General features: G+C 40.1%; 2 protein-coding genes across 2 annotated transcripts in view; one reads left to right on the top strand and one right to left on the bottom strand.

The window, feature by feature from the left end:
* LOC125228465 (gamma-tubulin complex component 2 homolog) overlaps nt 1-23,551 on the top strand; it is an 89,683-nt gene that overhangs the window by 28,672 nt on the left and 37,460 nt on the right. The window contains exons 10-12 of the mRNA XM_048133024.1: nt 318-433; nt 1,411-1,582; nt 2,702-2,870. Of these exons, the coding sequence (XP_047988981.1) occupies nt 318-433; nt 1,411-1,582; nt 2,702-2,870 (457 nt within the window). The remainder of the gene's footprint in view (nt 1-317; nt 434-1,410; nt 1,583-2,701; nt 2,871-23,551) is intronic.
* LOC125228464 (transient receptor potential cation channel protein painless) overlaps nt 3,935-23,551 on the bottom strand; it is a 48,647-nt gene continuing 29,030 nt past the window's right edge. The window contains 2 exon segments of the mRNA XM_048133023.1: nt 3,935-4,926; nt 4,928-7,006. Of these exon segments, the coding sequence (XP_047988980.1) occupies nt 4,162-4,926; nt 4,928-6,979 (2,817 nt within the window). The 5' untranslated portion in view covers nt 6,980-7,006 and the 3' untranslated portion in view covers nt 3,935-4,161.

Below are 23,551 nucleotides of genomic sequence, written 5' to 3' on the forward strand. Positions count from 1 at the left end.
GAACCAGAAATCCGTTACCGTGTATCACGGCAACGTGCGTACGACTACGTGTTCACGATACACGGTCACGACCGGGAGCCCTAATTTTAACACATATCAAGCTAAGAATATGAGCCAAATTGTCAAAACTGAGGTTCAAAAGTTTTAAGCTTGTGTCGAGAGATGGCTGTCTATGCACTGTGATTAGTTGATTACACATTTTACTTTGACAGTAACTCTCTATAATACTCGATCCTCTTAGATATAAAAATAATATTTTAGATAAGTATACATCCAAATTGGAATTATTGAAATGATATGTATTTGTATATTTGTAGGCTGTCAGCGGCCAGCCACGACCCATACAATGAGGACATGCGGGTAGAGCTGCTGCCCTACGACCTGCAGTTCCAGATGTTCAAGATACTCTACATAGAGACGGAGGATGAGAACGGTACGAGATACTCTGTGAAGCCATTTCTGTCACTAGAAAAAACGGAAAATTAAAAAATGGAGGCGCAATTATCGTCCCAGAGAATTTTAAATCGTGCCTTTTTGAAGTGGCAAACTAGTTCCGGTCTAACATTCTGTCTGTAATTGTAACGATACTTTGAGCAATTTGAGAAAGTAATTAGGTATTATATGTATTTGGTGTCTGAGATACAAAACCATTGTTTAATTGAAAATGTTCGGCGGCGGCTATGGTTATAGCTTACTAGCTTTTGCCCCCGGCTTCGCTCGCTTTAGGAAGAGACAAATAGTAGCCAGTGTCACCCTCCATCCTTTCAACTATCTCCACTTACAAAATCACGTCAATTCGTCGCTCCGTTTTGCCGTGAAGGACTAACAAATAAACAGACACACACTTTCCCTTTTATAATATTAGTATGAATAGCCTTAAGTAGTTGCGAATTGAAAATAAAAGTTTAAGTTTTAGCAGTGCGGCCATCACCGTAAGTACCGCGCCGGAACGTGTTATTGAAAAATATTTCTTCGTGTTTTGGCGTCGCATGGTGGTGAATATGAAAATCCAATAGGTGGACAAAAGAATTAGTGTAGACATTTTTATTGTATTTAACTTATTTATTTATTGAGAAATGTAAAAAAAATATGGCATTGCGTAAGTACTTTTCGCTTGTATTTTTAGCGTTCAGTTAGTACTTCAAAAAAGGAAATAAATAAATATTAGGGACACCTTACACAGATCAACTTAGCCCTAAACTAAGCAAAGCTTGTACTATGGGTGCTAAGCGACGATATACATACTTATATACATAGAAAACATCCATGACTCAGGAACAAATATCTGTGCTCATCACACAAATAAATGCCCTTACCGGGATTCGAACCCAGGACCAAAATGTCACTCTCTTATCCCTGAAATGTATGATATGAACCCTTATTCCACTCACTTTTAACCTCTTCTTCTAGAATACAAACAGAACAAGGACAGCCCGCCTCTCACCGGTATAGAGACCTTCACCTTCGGGCTCGAAGTGAAGTGGCCCGTCTCCCTCATCCTCAACCACAAGGCCATCGCCTGCTACCAGATGATATTCCGACACCTGTTCTACTGCAAACATGTTGAGAGGCTGCTCTGCAAGTAAGTTATTTATAATAGAAACATTCACTTCAGGTGAAGCGGCTAGTTTCACTCATCTACAGTCGAGTTCATAAATATATGTACATTTTTGCACCCTATTGCAACGAGTTATGGTAAAGAAATGTACACATATTTATTAACTCGACTGTACTACAAGCGAGTAGTTTAGTAGGAGGTAGGGCATAGCGAATGATATTCCGCTTTATGTGGTAGGGCACAGCACAGCGGACATCATCTCGCTCGAATCAAGAGCAGAGCCCAACTGGGGAAGTATGTCCGCCTTACAGAAGACCGCCAGCCAAATAGCACTAGACTCTACTCATAGTTTTGTGTTCCTGCTGGTGAGTAAGGCTGCCAGAGCTCAATGAGGGGGCGGTGTGCTAAAGACGGAAGGACCTACGGAACTATAATAATTTGTTCCGTGTATTGTCCTTTGAGTCGTCGGCAACCCGAACCCTCCTTGGAACTTGTACACTCCTTTTTGCTATGTACTTTAACACAACAAAAGGGAGTGTACACGTTTCTAATGGGTTGACAACGCGCATATGACACTCCTTGAGTTGCAGGCGTCCATAGGTTACGGTGACCGCTTTCCATCAGGCGGACCGTATGCTTATTTGCCACCGACGTAGCATAAAAAAAAAAGCGAAGCAGCTAGTTTCACTCATCTACCACAAGGCCATCGCCTGCTTCTACTTCTAGAATACAAACAGAACAAGGACAGCTCGCCTCTCGCCGTTCCTAGCTCAGTCCTTAACCCATTCGCTGACACTACGTCGACAGCCGAACCACTGCCGCAGAAAAGACATACCCGTATATGTATTTTCAATGACAGTAGGTACGTCGACAGGCGAAGCACTGTCAGCAAAGGGTTAACCACACCTCGGACACTGGCGATCAATTATATGAAAGAGGCGCGTTCCTAGCACACAGTCTAAGCTCGTGTAAGTCAACGCGTACTATGCTTGTATGAGTGAGATATGACAGGTCATCTGTTCGCGTTTTTGACAGGCGGTAACCGAGAGGGGGTGGGCGTCACTTTCAGCGGGGAGCGGGAGTGGCCATACTGTACGATAGTACTCTTTATTATACTGTGGTTAAACCGTGTGTTATTTCCAGAGTGTGGCTGTACAACAAGGTGGTGAAGCGTTTCTCGGAAGCACGCCTGTACGCTGACGCCTTCGCGCTACGCCAGCGTATGCTCAGCTGCATACAACACCTGCAGTACTACATGTGCGTCGAGGTCATCGAACCCTCCTGGTGCCAGCTCATACAGAGCCTTGAGAAGGTAAGTCCAGTAATTTATGAATTAGAAGGAAAAATTGAAAAGGTCACCTTGTGTCACCAAACACCGGTTTAATCGTTCTGACGGATTGAGATGCGGAGGCCTGCTAGATGTGTGCGAATTTTACTGACGGCCGGAGGTATGGATTTTTCCATTTCTCCTTTAATTTAAAAAATTTTAGTATCGCTCGCAGACATTTCTGCGTGATAAAAAAATAGTTCACGTCTAGTAACATGGATGGCGTTACTGAGTACATGTGGGTAGAAGACTCTTGCATGTATGCTCAGCTGCATACAACACCTGCAGTACTACATGTGTGTCGAGGTCATCGAGCCCTCCTGGTGCCAGCTCATACAGAGCCTTGAGAAGGTAAGTCCAGTAATTTATGAATTTGCAAGGAAAAATGGAAAAGGTCACCTTGTGTCACCAAACACCGGTTTAATCGTTCTGACGGATTGAGATGCGGAGGCCTGCTAGATGTATGCGAATTTTACTGACGGCCGGAGGTATGAATTTTTCCATTTCTCCTTTAATTTAAAAAAATGTAGTATCGCTCGCAGACATTTCTGCGTGATAAAAAAATTGTCCACGTCTAGTAACATGGATGGCGTTACTGAGTACATGTGGGTAGAAGACTGACTTGCATGTATGCAGCTTCATACAACACCTGCAGTACTACATGTGTGTCGAGGTCATCGAGCCCTCCTGGTGCCAGCTCATACAGAGCCTTGAGAAGGTCAGTCCAGTAATTTATGAATTAGAAGAAAAAAATGGAAAAATTGGTGTCACAAGGTGGGGACCGGTTTAATCGTTCTGCCGGATTGAGTTGCGGAGGCCTGCTAGATCTGTGCGAATTTATTTTTTCCGTGACTCTGCGAGAGGTGTGAATTTTTCCATTTCTCCTTTAATTTAAAGATTTGTACTTTGACATAAAAAAACTTCTATATCTATTCACTTTACTGTAGGAGTGTACTGATTGAAAAAAAAAATACTGCCCAGTAAATATCTGTACTTGATACAATGTATGGATATAACTAGTGAATAATGAAAAAACTTGAATATTTATTATAAATCATATTTTATTATAAATAGGTATAGAATTATTTTAGTGGAAGGCAGCTTAAATATGAGATTCGTAAAGTTACATTATACTGTTAAAGACAACGTGTAAAAATACAAAAAGCAAGCACTAAATTGTTACCATTACAATTATGTATAAACTTAATACAGAATATATAGGTATTATCAAATTGACTTACAACAACCATATTTTGTTAGTTGCGTACTACAAGTACTAACGTTTTAGCAACGATTCTTTTAGCAATTTATGTAGCTCATCTATTTTTGTTTTCAACACATCAATTTCTGAGACCTCATTTTTCTTGCTTATCACCATTTTAGCGTTTTTCACAATCTTCCTGTCGAGTCTGTAGTTCTGACACCTTTCGAAGCAGCATCCGCCAATCTCAATATCTTCATCATCATCACCGAACTTCTGTTTTGGCTCCGCCTTCGGTATCTCAATTATGTTATCCTTGTTCGGTTTCACCAGTATTCTATATTTAGGCAAAAAGTGCGGGAACAGAGATATGCGTTTTGCAAAAGGCCTCAAGCATAGCGTCTTTGGTGTTATTATGCTTAGGTCCTGCATCCACGCGGGCAGACAGGCGAAGCAGGACGGCTGAGAGTACGGCTTGGTGTGTCCGATGAGTACGCTTTCAAAGTATGATATCAATCTTACTCTAGAAACGTGTCCAACGAGTTCCGCGTCCGCTCTGATCTCCTGCGTGTCGCTTACCGCTAAACCGTTCAGTAAATTAAATAGAACGATCGGAATCATGAATACAAAAACAATGAAAATAATATGGCTGGTCACTGGGAATGTACCGAATTTAATGGAACTCGCGTCGAATTCTCCTGTTAACATTACTATAGTTTTGAACAGAGATCGCCCCGGGTCTACGAAGAAATTTTCTTCTTCATCGTCCTTCTCAGTTTTATTCGGGTCCGGTGCCACTTGATCTTCGTCTTTCCCATCTTTGTTGAATAATGTGTAGAAAACTCAACGCGAATGCGATAATCAGAATGCAGTACCAAAGTAAAAACTTAAAGAAATTCCAAGATACTGTCTTCAGCATAACTATATTGGTAGATAAAGTCGGGAACTGCCCGATTAGGAGCACCAACTCGGCGGAGGACAGCAAGATGGCGACTGCAGACAGTTGCTGCCGCGTCGACTCCGCGGCCGAGTTGTCGCACACTATCACCGCCGTCACAAATATTAAGAATATTTCCATCCAATTCTCAACGCTCTGCAAATATCTATACGGCGACACTAATAATTGAAATAATTCTCGTATGATTAAAAGTATCAACCCAATGATCGCCCCAACGTGCGTGACGACGTTTAATACGTCAATGGAATTTGACTTTTTCCCCTCCACGCTATATCCCAGTATGATGTAGAGAATCAAGCACAACCATAAAAGAGAATAAAACGTTATGTTAGCGTAGAATAAGCAGCTTATTCTCTGCCACTTCAAGTAGAGGAAACTGGTTATAACCGGGTGCTTCAGGAGCGGCCGCAGCTCCTCGTTTCTCGTCATGTACAAGAGGGCATCAGTCTCAGGTGCCAGGATCGCGTCGCATTCCTTCACGTTATTGTTCGATGCGTCCAACAAAGGAGTTTTGCAAGTTTCGTTTTCGAGGGAGTTGTTGGGGTAGACTAGGAAGCTGTACTTCATGTGGATCTCGTAGTCGTCGTCGCTGGGTCGTTCTCCGTTGGTGGTGACGCACTCGTCGAGGTAGGCCTCCAGCGTGCGGGCGCCGATGTCGGCCAGCGGCGGCTCGTCGAACGCGTTCCGCAGCCCCACGCACGCGCCTTGCCGCAGCAGCGCTAAAACTGTCTCGTGGTCGCCATTTCTAGCGGCGTAGTGCAGCGCCGTGTTATTCTTATTATCAGCATAATTCACGTTTATGTTAATCTTGGGATTCTTAAGTAGTAGCTCCAAACATCCATTGAAATCTGCTTTAGGATTGTTGGAGTACGACCTCATTCCCTTTACCGTGATTTGTATTAATGACTCGCCGTTGACCGGTTCGAATAACGTAGAGTCGTTGTCGACAAACATTTTGAGAATTTTACAGTAGCCATTTTTGCATGCGAGTGCTACGGGTCTCATAGTTTCACCTGAACAAGTGGCGTTAGGATCTGCGCCTGCGTTAAGCAAGGTTTCGACTATTCTGTCTAAACCCTTGTCGGTTGCAAACTGTAACATTGTGAATATTCCATTATTAGAAGCCAACGCTGGGCGATGGTCGCTCTTTTTGACGAGTTTTGTAAAGTCGCGTATGAATCCGTTTTCATCGTGCCGACTTAAATACGAGAAGAGTTTGTCAACGTTGATCAGTTCTACCTCAGTATCGAATTTATCAACTAAATGCGGGAACGCTTCTTTTAGGAAATATCGAGCTGTTTTGCCACGTCTGTCTTTGTAGGTATCGATGTCGACTGGGGTTTGTGCGTAATCTATGATGAAGGTGATGACTCTCTCCAGGCCTTGTTTTGCTGCTGAGTACACGGGCGTCACTCCTTTGAGGTCCGGAGCGTTCGCGTCGCAGCCCGCCTTCAGCAGGAGTTCGATCATGTCTTCGTAGGTGGCGAGCTCTCGCTCGCGCTCATCTTCTAAATCTTCGATTTTCTTTATCGCCATCAGCAGAGCCGTATTCCCTTTGCTTTTGACGTTGACGTCAATTCTGTCATCGTCGAGCAACAGTTTGAGCGCCTCGATATTGCCACATTCGACGGCGAAATGTATAGGAGCGCAGGCGTGGGTCTCGTTGACCCTGTTGACCTGGGCTTCGTGCTGAAGGAGGACTTTGACGAATTCGTTTCTGTTGGGTTCGGTGATGGCGAGCTCGAGGCAGGTCTTGTGGTCGGGGTAGGGGTTGACGAACTCGAGGTCGACGGCGCCGAGGCTGACGAGTTTCTTGAAGGTGGGGAAGTCGTTGGTGCGCAGCGCGGTGCGGAGCTGCGCCTGCGGGTCGCCGCCGAACAGCGAGCTGCCGCGGGACAGCTGCCGGGAGTTCATCTCGTACGAGTCTCGAGGCATGCCTCACGCCGAGCGCCGAGCAACCATCTGGAACCACAAACAACTTTATATAACAATTGATCGGACTATTATCTCGTTAAGCTAAACTGTTTCGATACTATAGTGTACTATTACAATTACAACCGCTCGTTACAACGATTGTTTAATTGAATTCAATTCGATACATCTGGTAAACTTTCTCATGATTGTGTTGCCATAAGTCTTCACTAAAGGTTCGTTAAATTGTTGACTCGGTGGAGTTTTAATGAAAAATGCTAAAATGTTGAACAAACATTCGTGTGAAGTGGCCGTGACGAGGCGGCATCGTTAGTCGTCTATAATCTTTTGTAGAATGTGCTAACAACGCCTGTACACTAAATATTAACACTTCTTTGAAATATTCTTTGTTCGTTTTTGAACTTTTTCCTACTTTGCCGACTTGTTGCATTTTTATGGGCGGGCATTTCAAAAACTTAAACAAGCTTGTAAATATTTAAGCGCTGGTGGCCTAGTGGTAAGAGCGTGCGACTTTCAATCCGGAGGTCGCAGGTTTCAAGGATCTACCAATGGATTTTTCGCAACTTATGTGCGAAATGTCATTTGATATTTGCCAGTCGCTTTTCGGTGAAGGAAAACATCGTGAGGGAACCGGACTTATTCCAATGGCCTAGTTTACCCTTTGGGTTGGAAGGTCAGATGGCAGTCGCTGTCGTAAAAACTAGTGCCTACGCCAAATCTTGGGATTAGTTGTCACAGCGGAGCCCAGGTTCCCATAAGCCCTGGCGAATGTACAGTGAGTTCATAAATATATGTACATTTTTTCACCGTATATGTAGACATCTATGAACTCGACTGTATAAATAACCACGTATACTGGCTTGATTATCTAATAAACACCAATTCAACTTTCATTAATAATATCGCCAGCCAACAAAACATGCATGTACTTAATCTCTAACGGGTCGAATACAAATGGAATTACTTCCAGCAAATTAACGCGCGTTTCATTCTCGGACCGGTCCCGGCGATTAATCAATCGTAAAGCCTGTGAATACAGCAGGGTTCGTAGCCAAATGCACGAATGCTTACGATAACATCGTTATCTATCTCCATCGCTCTTCTGCCGGCGTATTGCTGCCAATTTTATCACTTATCCACGCGGATAAGACATCTGTCACTCTCACACTGACATACTTGCTAAAGCGTGACGGATGCTTTATCCACGTGGATAAGTGATAAAATTGGCAGCATGATACGCCGGCTGTATTGGCGCGACAGAGCCAGACTGTGTCTCGATCGGCGTCTAACGTCAACGATTGTCTAGGCCGGCAGGTGCGACCGCCGAACACAATACAGTATCTCTCGCATGAATCAGATGAAACCAAGCGAGTACAATCAGACAATCTCATAAACATTATTCGGGCCTGGTCTACGTTGAATTACGATATACGTACCTATCAAACGTAACATTTATTACAAAAGTAACTATCGGTAAAAAATCTGGCATGTTTTAAAACGATGTATACGATTCGACAGCGAACTTTAGCGAATTTCAGGAATAATATCTCCAAATAACGCTTCTTCATTTATTTTGCGAACCGCCAAGGAGGGGAATGCCCTGCCTGATTCTGTGTTTCCACATGAGTACAATCCAGGTCTCTTTAAAGCAAGAGTAAATAGGTATCTCATAGGTAAGCGTGCTCCATACCGTCGTGGTCAAACGTCTACCTATTCATACTAAAAAAAAAACACCTACCTGAGATTTACTTAATATTGGTTAAATTGAAAATTCACGCTTTAGGCTTGAACTAAAACTAGAAATATCTCGACAATTTATAAAATTTTAATCTCTTAGCAAGAAATATCTCAAATCAGATGTTATTGTCATCCAAGGCGGAGCAAACAAACAAACAAACTCATAGTGTTGTGTTCCTGCCGGTGAGTAAGGCTGCCAGAGCTCAACGAGGGTGCGGTGTGCTGATGACGGGAGGACTTACGGAACAAACTTGTTCCGTCTATTGTCCTTTGAGTCGTCGGCAACCCGAACCCTCCTTAGAACTTGTGCACTCCTTTTTGCTGCGTACTTAACACAGCAAAAGGGAATGTACAAGTTTCTAATAGGGTGACAACGCGCATGTGACACTGTTTGAGTTGCAGGCGTTCATAGGTTACGGTGACCGCTTTACATCAGGCGGGCCGTATGCTTGTTTGCCACCGACGTAGTATTAAAAAAAAAAACATTTTTTATTTAGGTACTGGCTTGTATAATTTTATTCTGTCTGTCGGATCCCTGAAGCGCTAACATCGTTTAGCGCAACGGCCTGAAATTGGACGCTTTTAAGTAATATCAATACTCAGAGTAAAAAGAGGACTATGAAAAACAGTTTTCCGTCGTCTCCTTTCGTCTTTAAGTGAAATACTTGAAACCGTGTAGTGCGATGCTGTCGAAACATGTGCAACACCTCATCGCTGGACGATGACCGAGCACTTGTATTGTTTGGCTCTTACTGCCGCTTTGAACTTTCGTTGCATCTTTATATTAGACCATATGGCGTTGGAGCGGAAACGCTTTGATTGCGTTATATTTTCAGATTCCTGCCTAATGTTGAACTTGAACAATGATACAATAGAAGCCAATGTAAATATAAATTTGAGCCCTATATAGATGAAATTGATTTCGTTACCATTCCGTTATCAGTAGAAATCTATATCCTCCAATGGCAATGCCCTTACCGGATTGTACCCCGGACTGCGGCTTGGCAGGCAGGGTCACTGTGCGCAAGTCCGGTCGTCAAATAATGGTACAAGACTATGGCCCCAGGTCCTAAATTTAAATCGTACCTATATAAATTGGAAAAAAAACGTTCGTTTTGTTTTATTAAATTTCCAAACAAAATAAAATAAACTCAATTTACTAGGTATAGTATAGTATATGTTAAAACTAGCTTTTTCCCGCGGCTTCGCTCGCGTTAAATCTGAAAATTGCGGAATGTTAAAAAGAGACAAAAGGTAGGCTATGTCACTCTCCATCCCTTCAACTATCTCCACTTAAAAAATCACGTCAATTCGTCGCTCCGTTTTGCCGTGAAAGACGGACAAACAAACTGACACACACACACTTTCCCATTTATAATATTAGTATGGATGGATTTAAGTCTCTTTTTTTGTTTATTTTTGAATACCACGTCGGTGGCAAACAGGCATACGGTCCGCCTGATGGAAAGCGGTCACCATAACCTATGAACGCCTGCAACTCAAGGGGTATCACTTGCGCGTTGCCGACCCATTAGAAACATGTACATTCCTTTATATGACTGGACCTTAAGGACTGGTCGTATCATCTAAGGAGGATATAAAAGCCGCTAGAGCTAATGTTTTTGGAACAATAAAGACAAGACTGTATAACATTACATATTATTATTAGAATCTAACTGACTTAAAATTAACAATATTATTAACTCTAAAGACACAATTAACCGGAAGGAAAACGAACATTATTTTAGTAATGATATTTAAAATAGTGCGTGGGACATGTCCTTGCAATACCAATGGTTAGTCATCGGATCTGTCTGCTTAACCAGCTTAGCCGAAAACAAATATTATCCGAACTAAGCCGAGCCGTGTAGCGAATTAATATTGCGGAGCAAAAGATTATGTTTTCTATGTATATAAGTATTTTTATATTATACATACTGAGTACCCACAACACAAGCCTTCTTGAGCTTACGAGTGGGACTCAGCCAATCTGTGAAAGAATGTCCTATAATATGTATTATGTAAAACATACCTACTTAGATAATAATTATACTCTTAGATTTATTTATTTTTGTTTATTTCAAATACGTTACACAGCTTTACAATAAAACCACTGAGAAACAAAAAAATACAAAAGTAAGAAAAAAGAAGAAACACGATCGGTATAACCTTGCCGGGAGAACCTATAAACAAGTTTACGTTACTATTATCTTCTGGTGCCCGTTTCTAGAAAATTAGTCTAATAATATTAGTGTGTTGTCATGGCAACCCATACGATTTCACAGTTCGTGGACTAATAATATTAGTCTAATATTATTCGAGAAATGGACCCGATCGAAAATGTTTGTACGAAACCCGATAACCCGGCACGCTAGGCCACCTCGCATTTTGCCGGATTTTATTTTATTCAAAAGGGATTTAATATACAACAAATTAGTCCCATTTAAAGTTGAAAATTATCACGTTTTACAACCACATGCGGGTGCTCAGTATGCAAATTGTAAAACAACAGCACACAGTATCTCATCGATTCATCAACGCCGCACTAACAACAATTATACTGCTATAAAACCCAAATTAACCGCTTTTACTTCGTTTTACTAAAATACACATTTGCCTTAAGATTCTCATGGTTCAAATTTGACTGTGGTTTATCGTAGTAAAAAAATAACATAATGCTGTGCGTAAATCGGTCCAATTACTCGTTAGTAGCGACCGAGAGGCACGTGAGTAGTATTAAGAGGGGGTCGTACGAAATCCTCGAAAAGTGCATTCGGCGTTTAACAAATGCTGCTCACATTTCTAAATTAAATGAAATAAAATAAATGTAGTTATTATCTTAAAGAGTGTGTCTACAACTTTTGACTATTCACAATCTCCAATTATTAACGGTGTAATAACTAAACCCACACAAAGTTGACCTAAAATGAGAAAAACGTATGTCGCCGTTTAGTAAACTTTGTTAAAAAAATTCAATACTCTAGTTATAACATTATGTGATTCTGAAAGCCAGATAAATGGACTACAAGTTTTGAGGTTTTTTATATTTTTCCTCTCAAAGGCAACAAAGAAATTTTACCTTAAATTTAAACTATCGTAAAATTTCCATACATTCGCCATTGCTGTCAGAATTCTCCTTTCGATTAGATGCCGTGAGCGGCTCATCGGAGGCAGACGTGTCGCCGGTCGCTCCGCGTTGACAATTAAATTTGACAAATATTTTGACAGAAAATCGTGTACGTACACGAAAAACCATACCAGTGTAAAACTGTGCTCAAAATAAATAGGGTAAGTCGATAATGTCAGGTGGAGATCCAATCTCATTTAAAGTGTAAGTGCATGGCTTGTGCATCAAAAATAAATAAAAATATATCACATTATTAAAGAAAATAACGAACACAACCGAATGAGTATAAATGATTTCATTCTAGTTCGGTTAAATTGAAAAGAGTTTCATGTTTTCTTTTACTCATTGGAATAAATTTTCATTACGCTGGTATTAACAGTACGTCATTTTAAAAATATATATGACAGCACCTACGTCAAATTCTGTCAACCAGGTTGTATGTAAACAATTATAATTTAATTTATTTTTACATATTTAGATACTTATTAATCGATTCTTACTTAGAATAGAAGAAAGGGAAATGCGGGCGGGTATATAAGTACCTATTTATTAAATACAATATTCCGTATGGTGTGCTTCTGGTTCAAATTTTTATATAAAAAAATGTTTTAATTTCATTAAAGATTAACCTGTGCATACCACGAACACGTAAGTAACCGTAAGTTCATCGTTGTTTAGAAAGTAACGCTCGTCTTGAATGGCACTTCTCCATTCAACTAGACCAGATGTTCATAGAACAGTCACCAGCATACGTATATGACTATGAACGGCCGTGACAATATATCCGATTCTCTATAGAGGCCATAAGTATATGACGACATATTCCCGGCAAAAAATTGTGATGCTTCGTGACCGGCAAAAACATAGTCTCTCTTTCTAGCGTCTCGCGAGCGTAGCGTCGGGCCAACTGTATGGAAAAAGACGCCGCGTCGCGTCGGCGCGGCTTAGCCATACAGTTGGCCCGACGCTACGATCGCGAGACGGTAGATGTGGGAGGGTCCTTATTCGTATAAATATCTGATCGGGTCGCTTAAAAATATTTGTTTCCTTATAAAAATCTAAATTACACTCTCACTCGCATAATTATCTATCCATTGTTAAAGCAAATATATGTATATCTTACGGGCTAATAAAGTGCAATAACAAACCCTACCTTAGTTGCCTTAGAGCGGTAAATTGTATGAGGTGATTTGACATCTCACGAAACACGTGCAGTATTATATTGTCATTGCATATGTCTGTCTCATCTGTTCTTAAACTATGACAACTAAACTTATTACAAATCTGATATCAGAAGCCTTTTTACAAGCTTTTATTCAACTTGCCTTGTTAGTTTGGGTCAAAACGTAGAAGCTAAATTTGACCCACTTTCCGGTTTCCGATTGAGCTGAAATTTTGCACACATATGTAAATCACGTGACAATGCAATATTATGGTATCATGGAGGTGATCTGATGATGGAGCAGAAAGGTGGTCAGAGGAACTCTGTTATGAAACGTCGTATCCCCATTGAGTAAGGGGTTTTTAGAAACATCTCGGAGAGCAAAAGATGATTGTTGAAAGAAAGGTACAGTCGGCTAAGGTAAAGCTTGTGCCAAAAATGAATTTTTTGCAAAAAAAAAATATTATAAATTGGGAGGTGTAATTTTTTATTATCTCTGCATTTCATTGAGAAGAAAAACCGGCCAAGCGCGCGTCGGGTCACGGTCAGTGTAGGGTTCCGTAGTTCCAGGGAAAATAATATATTTAGTTAGGGGCATGAAAATGTCTGTCAAAGTTGGCATTTAAATTTATTGTATTATTTACTCATTTTTTGCCGAGTGGTTGCCGGCCTAAGAATAGCCCACTCCGTACTGATCCATGGATGTCGTAAAAGGCGACTAAAGGTGTATAATGACAGTCATCTAAGTCAACTAAGGATTCCCAAGGAGGGTTGACGTCAGGCAGGCGGCCGGTTGTAAAAACAATGCCAAAACTTGTGCAGCATGAATATCGGTCTAAATGAGATGAGTGTCAGGGCTCCCGGCTCCTGTGGGAAATGGACTAGGGTTGTCGCACCAGCCCGGGTGGGGGCGACGTAAGAAGCGAGCCCGGGAACCGAAGTATGAAAGATTGAGGTATGCAAGCTGGAACATTGGCAGTATGACTGGGAAAGGAAGAGAACTAGCAGATGTGATGAAAAGACGACGTATAAATGTAGCTTTCTTACAGGAAACAAAGTGGAAGGGTGCAAGGGCTAGAGAGATTGGGGAAGGATATAAGTTTTACTATTGTGGGAGCAACGGCAAGCGAAATGGAGTAGGAATAGTACTGGACAGTCAATTGAAACAGGGTGTCACAAACGTTACTAGGATGAATGACAGAATAATTATTGTGAAAGTGATGCTAGACAACGTCGCTCTCAATTTCATTAGTGTATATGCGCCTCAGACTGGATGTGAAGATGTAGTGAAAGAGGAGTTTTGGGTGGATTTTGATAGAATGATAATAGATATACCAGCAGATGAAGATATATTCGTAGGTGGAGATTTTAATGGGCATGTGGGAAGAATGAATGAAGGGTATGAAAGAGTGCATGGGGGTTTAGGTTTTGGAAGGCGAAATTTACAAGGTGAAACACTGTTACAAGCAGCCGCCGCTTTTGACCTAGCTGTTGCTAACACCTGGTTCAAAAAAAGGGATGAACATCTTATCACCTACAAAAGCGGCAAACACTCGACGCAGATTGATTATTTTCTCGTAAAGAGGAATAAAATCAACTGCGTTAAAGACATTAAAATTATACCAGGAGAACATCTTACTTCACAGCATAGGCTGCTTGTAATGGATGTTAACATACGAGTGCAGCTACTTAAAAAAGCGACCGGCCCCCAGCAAAGATTAGATGGAAAATGCTAGAGAAAGATGAATGTGCTAGTAAATTTAAAGAACGCGTGGTAGCTAAAATGATAGAGATGAAAGATATGGAAGAAATGAATGCAAACGAGTCTTGGAACGAAATGGCAAACTGTATAAGGATAGTAGCAAAAGAAGTGTTAGGGGAATCGAAGGGAAAAGGTATTATAGACAAGGAAACGTGGTGGTGGAACGAGGAAGTGCAGAATGTATTAAAAGAAAAAAACAGGCATTTAAAGCATGGCAGAAGGTTAAAACTGGACAGGAAATGGCTGAAGAGGTCATAAAAAGGAGTGCCTACTTAGAGTGTAAAAAGTTGGCAAAACGTGCAGTTGCTATTGCCAAATCAACAGCACAGGACAAATTGTATTACTCCTTAGACAGTCCCAAAGGAGAAAAACAGCTGTATCGTCTTGCCAAAGCTAGAGAAAGAAGTTCTCGTGATATATCCCACATAAAATGTGTGAAAGATGATGTAGGGAAGGTGCTAACGAAAGATGATGATATAAGAGGACGTTGGAAAGGATACTTTGAAAGGTTGATGAATGAAGAAAATGATTGGAGCAGGGTATTGCATCACAAGCCGATAAATATGGGTGCAGTGAGAGATGTATGTATGGATGAGGTAAGAACGGCAGTGAGAAGTATGAAAAATGGAAAATCGGTAGGACCAGACGACATACCAGGAGAAGTATGGAAGTTGTTGTGTGAGGATGGATGTATGTGGCTGACTTTGTTCTTCAATAAGTTGTTGCACGAAGAAACTATCCCCGATGAATGGTGCGACAGTTTACTGGTGCCCATCTTCAAAAACAAGGGGGATGTACAGGAATGCAACAACTACAGAGGAATAAAGCTCATGTCACATACCATGAAAGTATGGGAAAAAGTGATAGAGAGACGTCTGAGAGAAGAGAGTAATATAACACAAAACCAGTTCGGGTTTATGCCGGGGAGAAGTACAACAGACGCCATTTTTGCACTTCGCCAATTGTGCGAAAAATACAGACGTGCAAAAAAGAACTTGCATATGGTGTTTGTTGACCTCGAAAAAGCATACGATCGCGTACCCCGAGAGGTTTTGTGGTGGGCTCTGAAAGAGAAATGCGTGCCTGGGAAGTATGTGGAGCTAATTCGGTCAATGTACAGCCAATGTTGTACACGCGTCCGGTCAGCTGCCGGCACCACCGACAGGTTCAGTGTCGCGGTGGGCTTGCATCAGGGATCGGCTCTAAGCCCGTACCTCTTCCTGCTTATTATGGACGCCTTGTCGTCGGACATACAGGAGGAGGTACCCTGGTGTATGCTTTTCGCCGATGACATTGTGCTTGTCGGTGAAGACGGACACGAGGTACAGAGCAGACTCGAGACATGGCGGCAAAGGCTGGAGAATGTTGGCTTGAAGATCAGCAGATCTAAAACAGAACATATGTTCTGTGATTTCGGCGGTCTCTCTAGTTTTGCTGCCATAGAACTCGATGGCACTTTATTGCCGGTCTGCTCCGACTTCAAGTACCTTGGCTCGCTCGTACAGTGCGATGGCGATATCGATCGGGACGTGAAAAACCGGATTAGCACAGGGTGGATGAAATGGCGACAGGTTACGGGAACTATTTGCGACGCCCGGATGCCTCTTCGATTGAAGGGTAAAATTTATAAATCCATCATCAGACCTGTCGTCATGTATGGATCAGAGTGCTGGGCCCTAAAGGTGATGGATGAAAAGAGATTGCATGTAACAGAGATGAGAATGTTAAGATGGATGTGTGGCGTGACAAGGATGGATAAGATAAAAAATGAGTATATAAGAGGAAGCCTGAAAGTTGCACCGATAGTAGAAAAAGTAAGAGCTAATCGTCTGGCATGGTATGGGCATGTGATGCGAAGGGATGAAAGTCATGTGACGAGAAAGGCATTGCGAATGAGTGTGGAAGGAAGTAACGGGAGAGGAAAACCGAGGAAAAGGTGGATGGATTGCGTGAGAGATGATATGAAGCGAAAGCAAGTGAATGATGAAATGACGGATGATAGGGAGGTATGGAAGCGGAAGACATGCTGCGCCGACCCCAAATGAATGGGATAAGGGCAGGCGAATGATGATGAATGAATGATGTATTATTTACTCATTTTAACTTTATTTTTGTGTAAAATTTTGCTCAGAATTTGTTCGTTATCCTTTTGAATGTAGTGTATACACTTCTAAAGTTTATGTTCCATACATACTTACTACAATTTTCTTTTCATTGACAGACGATTTCAATTTCAATTTCAATTTGATGGATAAATATCCGCGGCCTGAGGGGTGAATAGGATCAGGAATGGGGGGAATCGGATCGCAAAGGGGGTGAATAGGTGTACGAAGGGGGTGATTAGGGTCGGAAGAGGGGTGAATTGGGATGTGTGGTCAATGGTTGTAAATTGTATAAAAGATATATAACTTACCTAAAGTGATGTTTTTATGAATGACCTCTCTGTATATGGATGCAATTTATAAGTCAATGTATTGCTTCGTAGTTAGACTAGATACAAGAAATCAACATTTAGAAATGTTAATTACACTTCTGTCAACCTCCACGTTTCACCCATGATTGCTATAATATAAATGGATTACTTTAAAATAAAAATCATAAGTATGAAACTATACAACTATGGAAGAAATAAAATTATTTTATTGAATAATTTTTGATTTGTTCTGTTTCAAGTTTATATAAATAATAAATTCTCAATTCGCTCAAAGGTTGAAAGAGACACCTTATAGGGATAAGTTCGCCTTTGTACACCATAACTATACTGTATTGACACTGTGTGAACACTTTATTGTACATAAGACAAGTTAGGACATATAAATACAGTATAGGTTGTCTGGAAGAAATCGCTCTTTAGCGATAAGACCGCCTGTTGTTTACCTTTGTTCGTGTTTCTTCCTTGTTTTGTATTGTTGTATTTTATCAAGGTGTGCAATAAAGAGTATTGTATTGTATTGTATTGTATAGTTACATACATACATAAATTGAAATAGATATCATACACGAAAGAAAAAACGACAAGGCCTACTGATGGCCGAGCCGGGAATCGAACCCGGGTCTTCAGCTTACGCAGCTAACGTCATTACCACTAGGCCACCCGCCCGACGTGTGGTACCCAACGAAATTTCTCTAGTGTATATTATCTCTGATAGGCACATTTTGACCACCTCGTATATGAATCTTATAAGGTCCATTTGCACCAACCACTTAACTCAGGGTTAGTGGGCTGTCAACTGTCAAATTCCATGTAAAATAGTGGGTTAACCCTCAGGTTAATCCTCCATCTTCGTTGGTGCAAGTGGCACTTAGAGGATTACGGTATAGCGAGAGACATGGCGGGTTCGATTCCCGGCTCAGCCACCAGGGGGCCTTGTCGTTCTTACTTTCGTGCGTGATATCTATTTCAATGTATAAGCATGAAAACGGTTATGACTTTATTTTCAAATAAGTAATTTTTACTGATAAACTTTTTTTTTGCATTTAATTTTGTAAGGTATGCTCCCAGCCGAAGATGAAGAGGCACCAAAGAAAACACGTCCGTTTCATACAAGATTTATTAGCAGAGAGCGAAAATATAAACCTACCCACAATCAGTCGGTGCCTATAATTACTAAACTACCCACATATGTCACAAATTTATTTCAAAAAAACTTAATGTCATTATCAGTTTGCCGTTAATATTTGTGGGGTTTGAAATTGGACCAGAAGTGATATTAAAAAAAAACTATACATTTATAATCTTTTGAATTTTGGAAGTCGGTTAAAAAATCTGGCCAAATTAGAATCTTTTTTCGCACAATTGTAAAACTAAATTATCTTTACTAGTTACCTCTAAAATACTAAATGAAATGACATCTATTGCGACTTAAGTAGTTTGCATAAATTAGTAACCCAATTCATCTAGAGACGGCGCTGCAATTTGGGCTACTTAGTACATCGTTTTCTAAAGATTTTGGGTACATGGGGTCGGAACGGGTATGAACTACCGTAATTTGTGCTGAATAGGACCAAAACCGACTTTTGAACGTCGATAGCACTTTTTTTATATGTTCCATGCTAATTTTTTACACAAAAAATCTTCCAGCGGTGTGAACTTCGGTTTGTCTTTGAAAATATGTCGTTTTATTTAGTAATTTTCGCTCACCCTAACGTTGGGGTGAATAGGGAAAAGTGCTAGGGTTGACCCTTTTGGACTACGAACAAAACCTGACTAACTAATATGTTATGAGTAGTCGGTTATGTATTAATAAAATAAATTTATCGAAATCTACACATATGATAACCTTAAACCAACCTTTATAAATGGTGCTCTGACGCAGTGAACAAGTAAGTATGGTCGTGGGCAGTGCGGATAACGTGTTAAAATATAAGCATAGTTTGTTGCTATTTTTCATGTTTAAATAACTTCTAAACTAACGTAGTGGTATTCAAGTAAAAGGTTCACAGTGAATATTAAGTAGCTTGCCAGAAATGTGTTTCTGCTTAGCTATACCTACCATTGTAAGTATTGAGTTTTGTATCATAAAGTCAAACTAGGCATTTATTACTAATGATTTACTCTGTGGGGTGCCTTTGATCACTTGCATGGGGTAACATTGACCATAATGACACATAGTTGATTATTGTCTGATTATGTCACGGTACTTGTTGAGTTGAGGCAGATAATTTGATCTCTTCGTGTGATAAATATTGAAACAATTACAGTTGGTTTTTCGAAGATGGTAGGTAATTTTTATTTTTGATCAAAGTAACCCCAAAATAGCGTTAAAGAGTTCTAATATTTTTCTTGAGATAATAGTTATTTGTTATACAAGGGGGCAAAGTTGTATTTTAACGCCGAGTGTGGAATTGAAAAACGAGCAAGTGAAAGGATTCTATAGTTGAACCACGAGCGAAGCGAGTGGTTCGAGAATAGAATCCTGATCTTGCGAGTTTTTTAACACACGAGAAGTAAAATACATTTGCACCCGAGTGTAACACAAAACTTTTCCCCTCACTGTAGCGAGGAAACTACAAAGCAAAAAATGCGTTTATCACTGCTTCCAGTAGTTCCACAGGTGGTCAATCATCTTTATTACTAGATTCACCTACTTTTATCAATTTTAAAGCAGTTAATTTGACTTTATTCAAGGTCAAATTACTTTACCCACTAGTGGATAAAATGCGTTTTTACCCGCCGGTATTAAAGGACAAAACACGTGTTTCCGAGCTAGTGAGGGGAAAAATACTTTTGCAAGGGGTTACATTCGATTACCATTTAAAAAAACATAGGGTATCAAAGTAACCCCAATGTCAGTTTAAGTTTGATCTCATAGTTTTTTTTTCTGCGTACATTATTTTGTTACTTTTCTAGATTTTTAGCAGGAAAAGACTAAAAAAGTTGATGGCCCCATTTTTTTTTTCTTTACATTTAATGGATAAAAATACCCATTAAATGTAGAAGCTAGCTATAGCTACCCATTACATGTAGAAGCTAGAGAAATTTAAATTCCCAAATTGTCCAATGTAACCCCAGTTTACGGTAGACACCGTGAATCTATTCTAATAATTCTTTTTTTATTTGAAAGAAAAATCGTTACGATACTAAAATATGCAACCTAAGATAAAAATGCTTTTCATATATAGTTACAAACTTAGTTCAGAATTTTTTTTCGTACAACTTTTATAAATTGGTCTACATATCAAGTTAAAAATAATTTTCCTAGAAAGTCTTTATAAAGTCCTGCTTTTGAGATTTTTTCATATTTGAGAAAACAGCCCTTATTGCCTGAAATACGGCAGTGATATTGACATTGACATTTGCTTTTTCGTATTTTGACTGCACTGTTGTATTTTTTGCTATGCTAATTTGAACCTTATCTCTGAGCGATGTTTTTTAATTTTCAGTCACGTCACAGATGTTTATGACATAACATCTAGGTATTTAGCCATTTAAAAGAAACTACAAGGGACTTTACAGACGTGGCGACTGCAACTGGTACAGGGCCTAAGCTATAATTTAAAATTATATTGTGATTTTTATATGTTTTTTTGTGTTTTATTTATTACTAAGTATGAGTTTCAACATTTTCAACTCAAGAAACTGAAATTTAGAGAAGAGACTCGGAAATTGGGTAAGATAAAGAGTCTGATGCAGATGGCGATGGCGGTATTGGGATAAGATAAGATATGCGTCGATATTCCCTGTCTTTCTTTGTGTCTCTGACTTGACTGCTGCTAGCTGTACTCTATTCATTAGGTTTTTATTTTATACACATACTTTATTTTGTATCAAACTAAATGATAAAAAAACCTAACGACCAAAAAGAATAAAGAAAATATCTGATAGTCTTTAATACAACCCGCATATACGTAATGCACAGCACAGGCCTCTGAAGACCTGCAGGGCAATCATAGTCGCGCGATAAATGATAAAACATCGGACCGTCCCTATTGCACTTACAAATAGTGCGATAGGGCTGAATGTTTTATCATTTATCACGCGACCATAATTGTCTGCCTGGAGGTATCGGCCTTCACATACGACTTTGAATAATGTTTGCGGGGATAGGCAGGCTGACGATTTTTAATCTAAGTAAGTATAGAAAAGTAACGCAAAATGAAGTGCAAAGTAATTTGAAATACACCTAGATAAACAATCAACTGAGTAAGGAACGTTATCTACATATTTAGGTAAATATAAGTCACATGAGACATGAACAGAGAAGGAAAGCTAGATGATGCGAATTTTTTCTCTGTCTTCTTGTATGCTACCTTTTTTACAGTTTAATTTCTCAAAGGAGGTAAGTAGTTGACTACAAACTCAAAATAACACTCTTGAAAAAAATTAAGGGTCACTGACCTTTCACAGTAAATTGAGGTAGTGTGAGTGAAGGGTGTTTGTGTGTGTAATGGGGTAATTTGACAGATTCTGAAAATTCTCCCTGCTCTACCCCCTCTTAATTTAATGATGTAGGAGAAATCCGGAACGGTTGCTCTCTCATTATAACTCCCGTGGTAGCGACTATATACTGTAGCGAGTCGCTCGTGATTTCACGATAAACAGTATCTAAGGGCCCCCTCACATCTAGCGTCTCGCGAGCGTAGCGTCGGGCCATACAGTTGGCCCGACGCTAAGCTAGATGTGGTGGGCCCTAATCTACCATTTGAAGTATTAGAATAGGGAACTTGCCTGTGTTTAAAGTGTTAATAGCAAATACTATATAAACTCTAGAGTTAATACGTGCAACTTCTGACGTTTCCCATACAATTGAGCGGCAACAATTTTACTAGCGCCATCTAGCGGTTCGAGTTGATCAAAGTAGTTGTTCAGACTTTTATTTGAGTAAATTAAAATAGAAAATGCTATTACTTGATCTACTTTAACATTTTTAGACGGAATAAAACAAAAAAATAAGAATTTGTAATTTTTTTTAATTTTATGCTGTATGAAACTAAACTATTTTGATCAACTCATGCCGCTAGGAGCGCTAGTGTGCATGTTGCCAACTTTGGCACCGAGCTGCACGTATTAACTCGTAGAGTTTACATAGTATTTGTTAATAGTACATGATGATACAAGTACGGAAAAAGGAGGTTTGAAACGAAAGCACTAGTGCGAGAAGTGGTCCATTTGATGTCAGGTCGAAACTTCGGAGGGCCAGCGAAAAACGTCATACGATACACGTGCGAAAAGGAAATTCGTAAGTCGTGTCGATTTGAAACAGTCTCCACGGTCGTGTTTTAATGTATTGCCACTCGTTCGGAACTTCCTTTTTTACGCACTTGTATCGTAAATTCGTAATGTGCTATTATGTTCTAGTAACCGTTTTGAGGCGTTGTTCATTTTTAGGGTTCCGTAGTCAACTAGGAACCCTTATAGTTTCGCCATGTCTGTCTGTCCGTCCGTCCGTCCGTCCGTCCGTCTGTCCGTCCGTCCGTCCGTCCGTCCGTCCGTCCGTCCGTCCGTCCGTCCGTCCGCGGATAATCTCAGTAACCGTTAGCACTAGAAAGCTGAAATTTGGTACCAATATGTAGATGAATCACGCCGACAAAGTGCAAAAATAAAAAATGGAAAAAAATGTTTTATTAGGGTACCCCCCCTACATGTAAAGTGGGAGATGAATTTTTTTTTCATTTCAACCCTAACGTGTGATATATTGTTGGATAGGTATTTAAAAATGAATAAGGGTTTGCTAAGATAGTTTTTTGATAATATTTATATTTTCGGAAATAATCGCTCCTAAAGGAAAAAAAGTGCGTCCCCCCCCTCTAACTTTTGAACCATATGTTTAAAAAATATGAAAAAAATCACAAAAGTAGAACTTTATAAAGACTTTCTAGGAAAATTGTTTTGAACTTAATAGGTTCAGTAGTTTTTGAGAAAAATACGGAAAACTACGGAACCCTACACTGAGCGTGGCCCGACACGCTCTTGGCCGGTTTTTTGATATCATTTTTCATGATGTTATACGTTTTCGAGTAACGTATTTTAAAACGTAGAGCTCATAGTAATTGCGATGTAGAGCGGTAGAGACTCTGTTGAAAGTTATTGAATAAACATGCGGGTGCCGTCTCTAGGGCTCTTGATCACAATTTAATGGTAATCGTAATTGGATTTCTCGTCACGCATAAACTTAAACTGGATTAGTGACTTCTCAGGGAAGTGTGACCCAAAATACCGTCGTAACGAATGATTAATCTTAAAAAAAAAAATGTCATTTTGTTCTATACGCGTACAAATTATCTCTGTCCTCATTTTTGTACATATTCCAAAATTTATTTTGAACTTTTAAAGAGTAACAAAAGATT

The sequence above is a fragment of the Leguminivora glycinivorella genome, chromosome 8 (genome assembly GCF_023078275.1).
Source record: "Leguminivora glycinivorella isolate SPB_JAAS2020 chromosome 8, LegGlyc_1.1, whole genome shotgun sequence".
Lineage (NCBI taxonomy): Eukaryota > Metazoa > Arthropoda > Insecta > Lepidoptera > Tortricidae > Leguminivora > Leguminivora glycinivorella.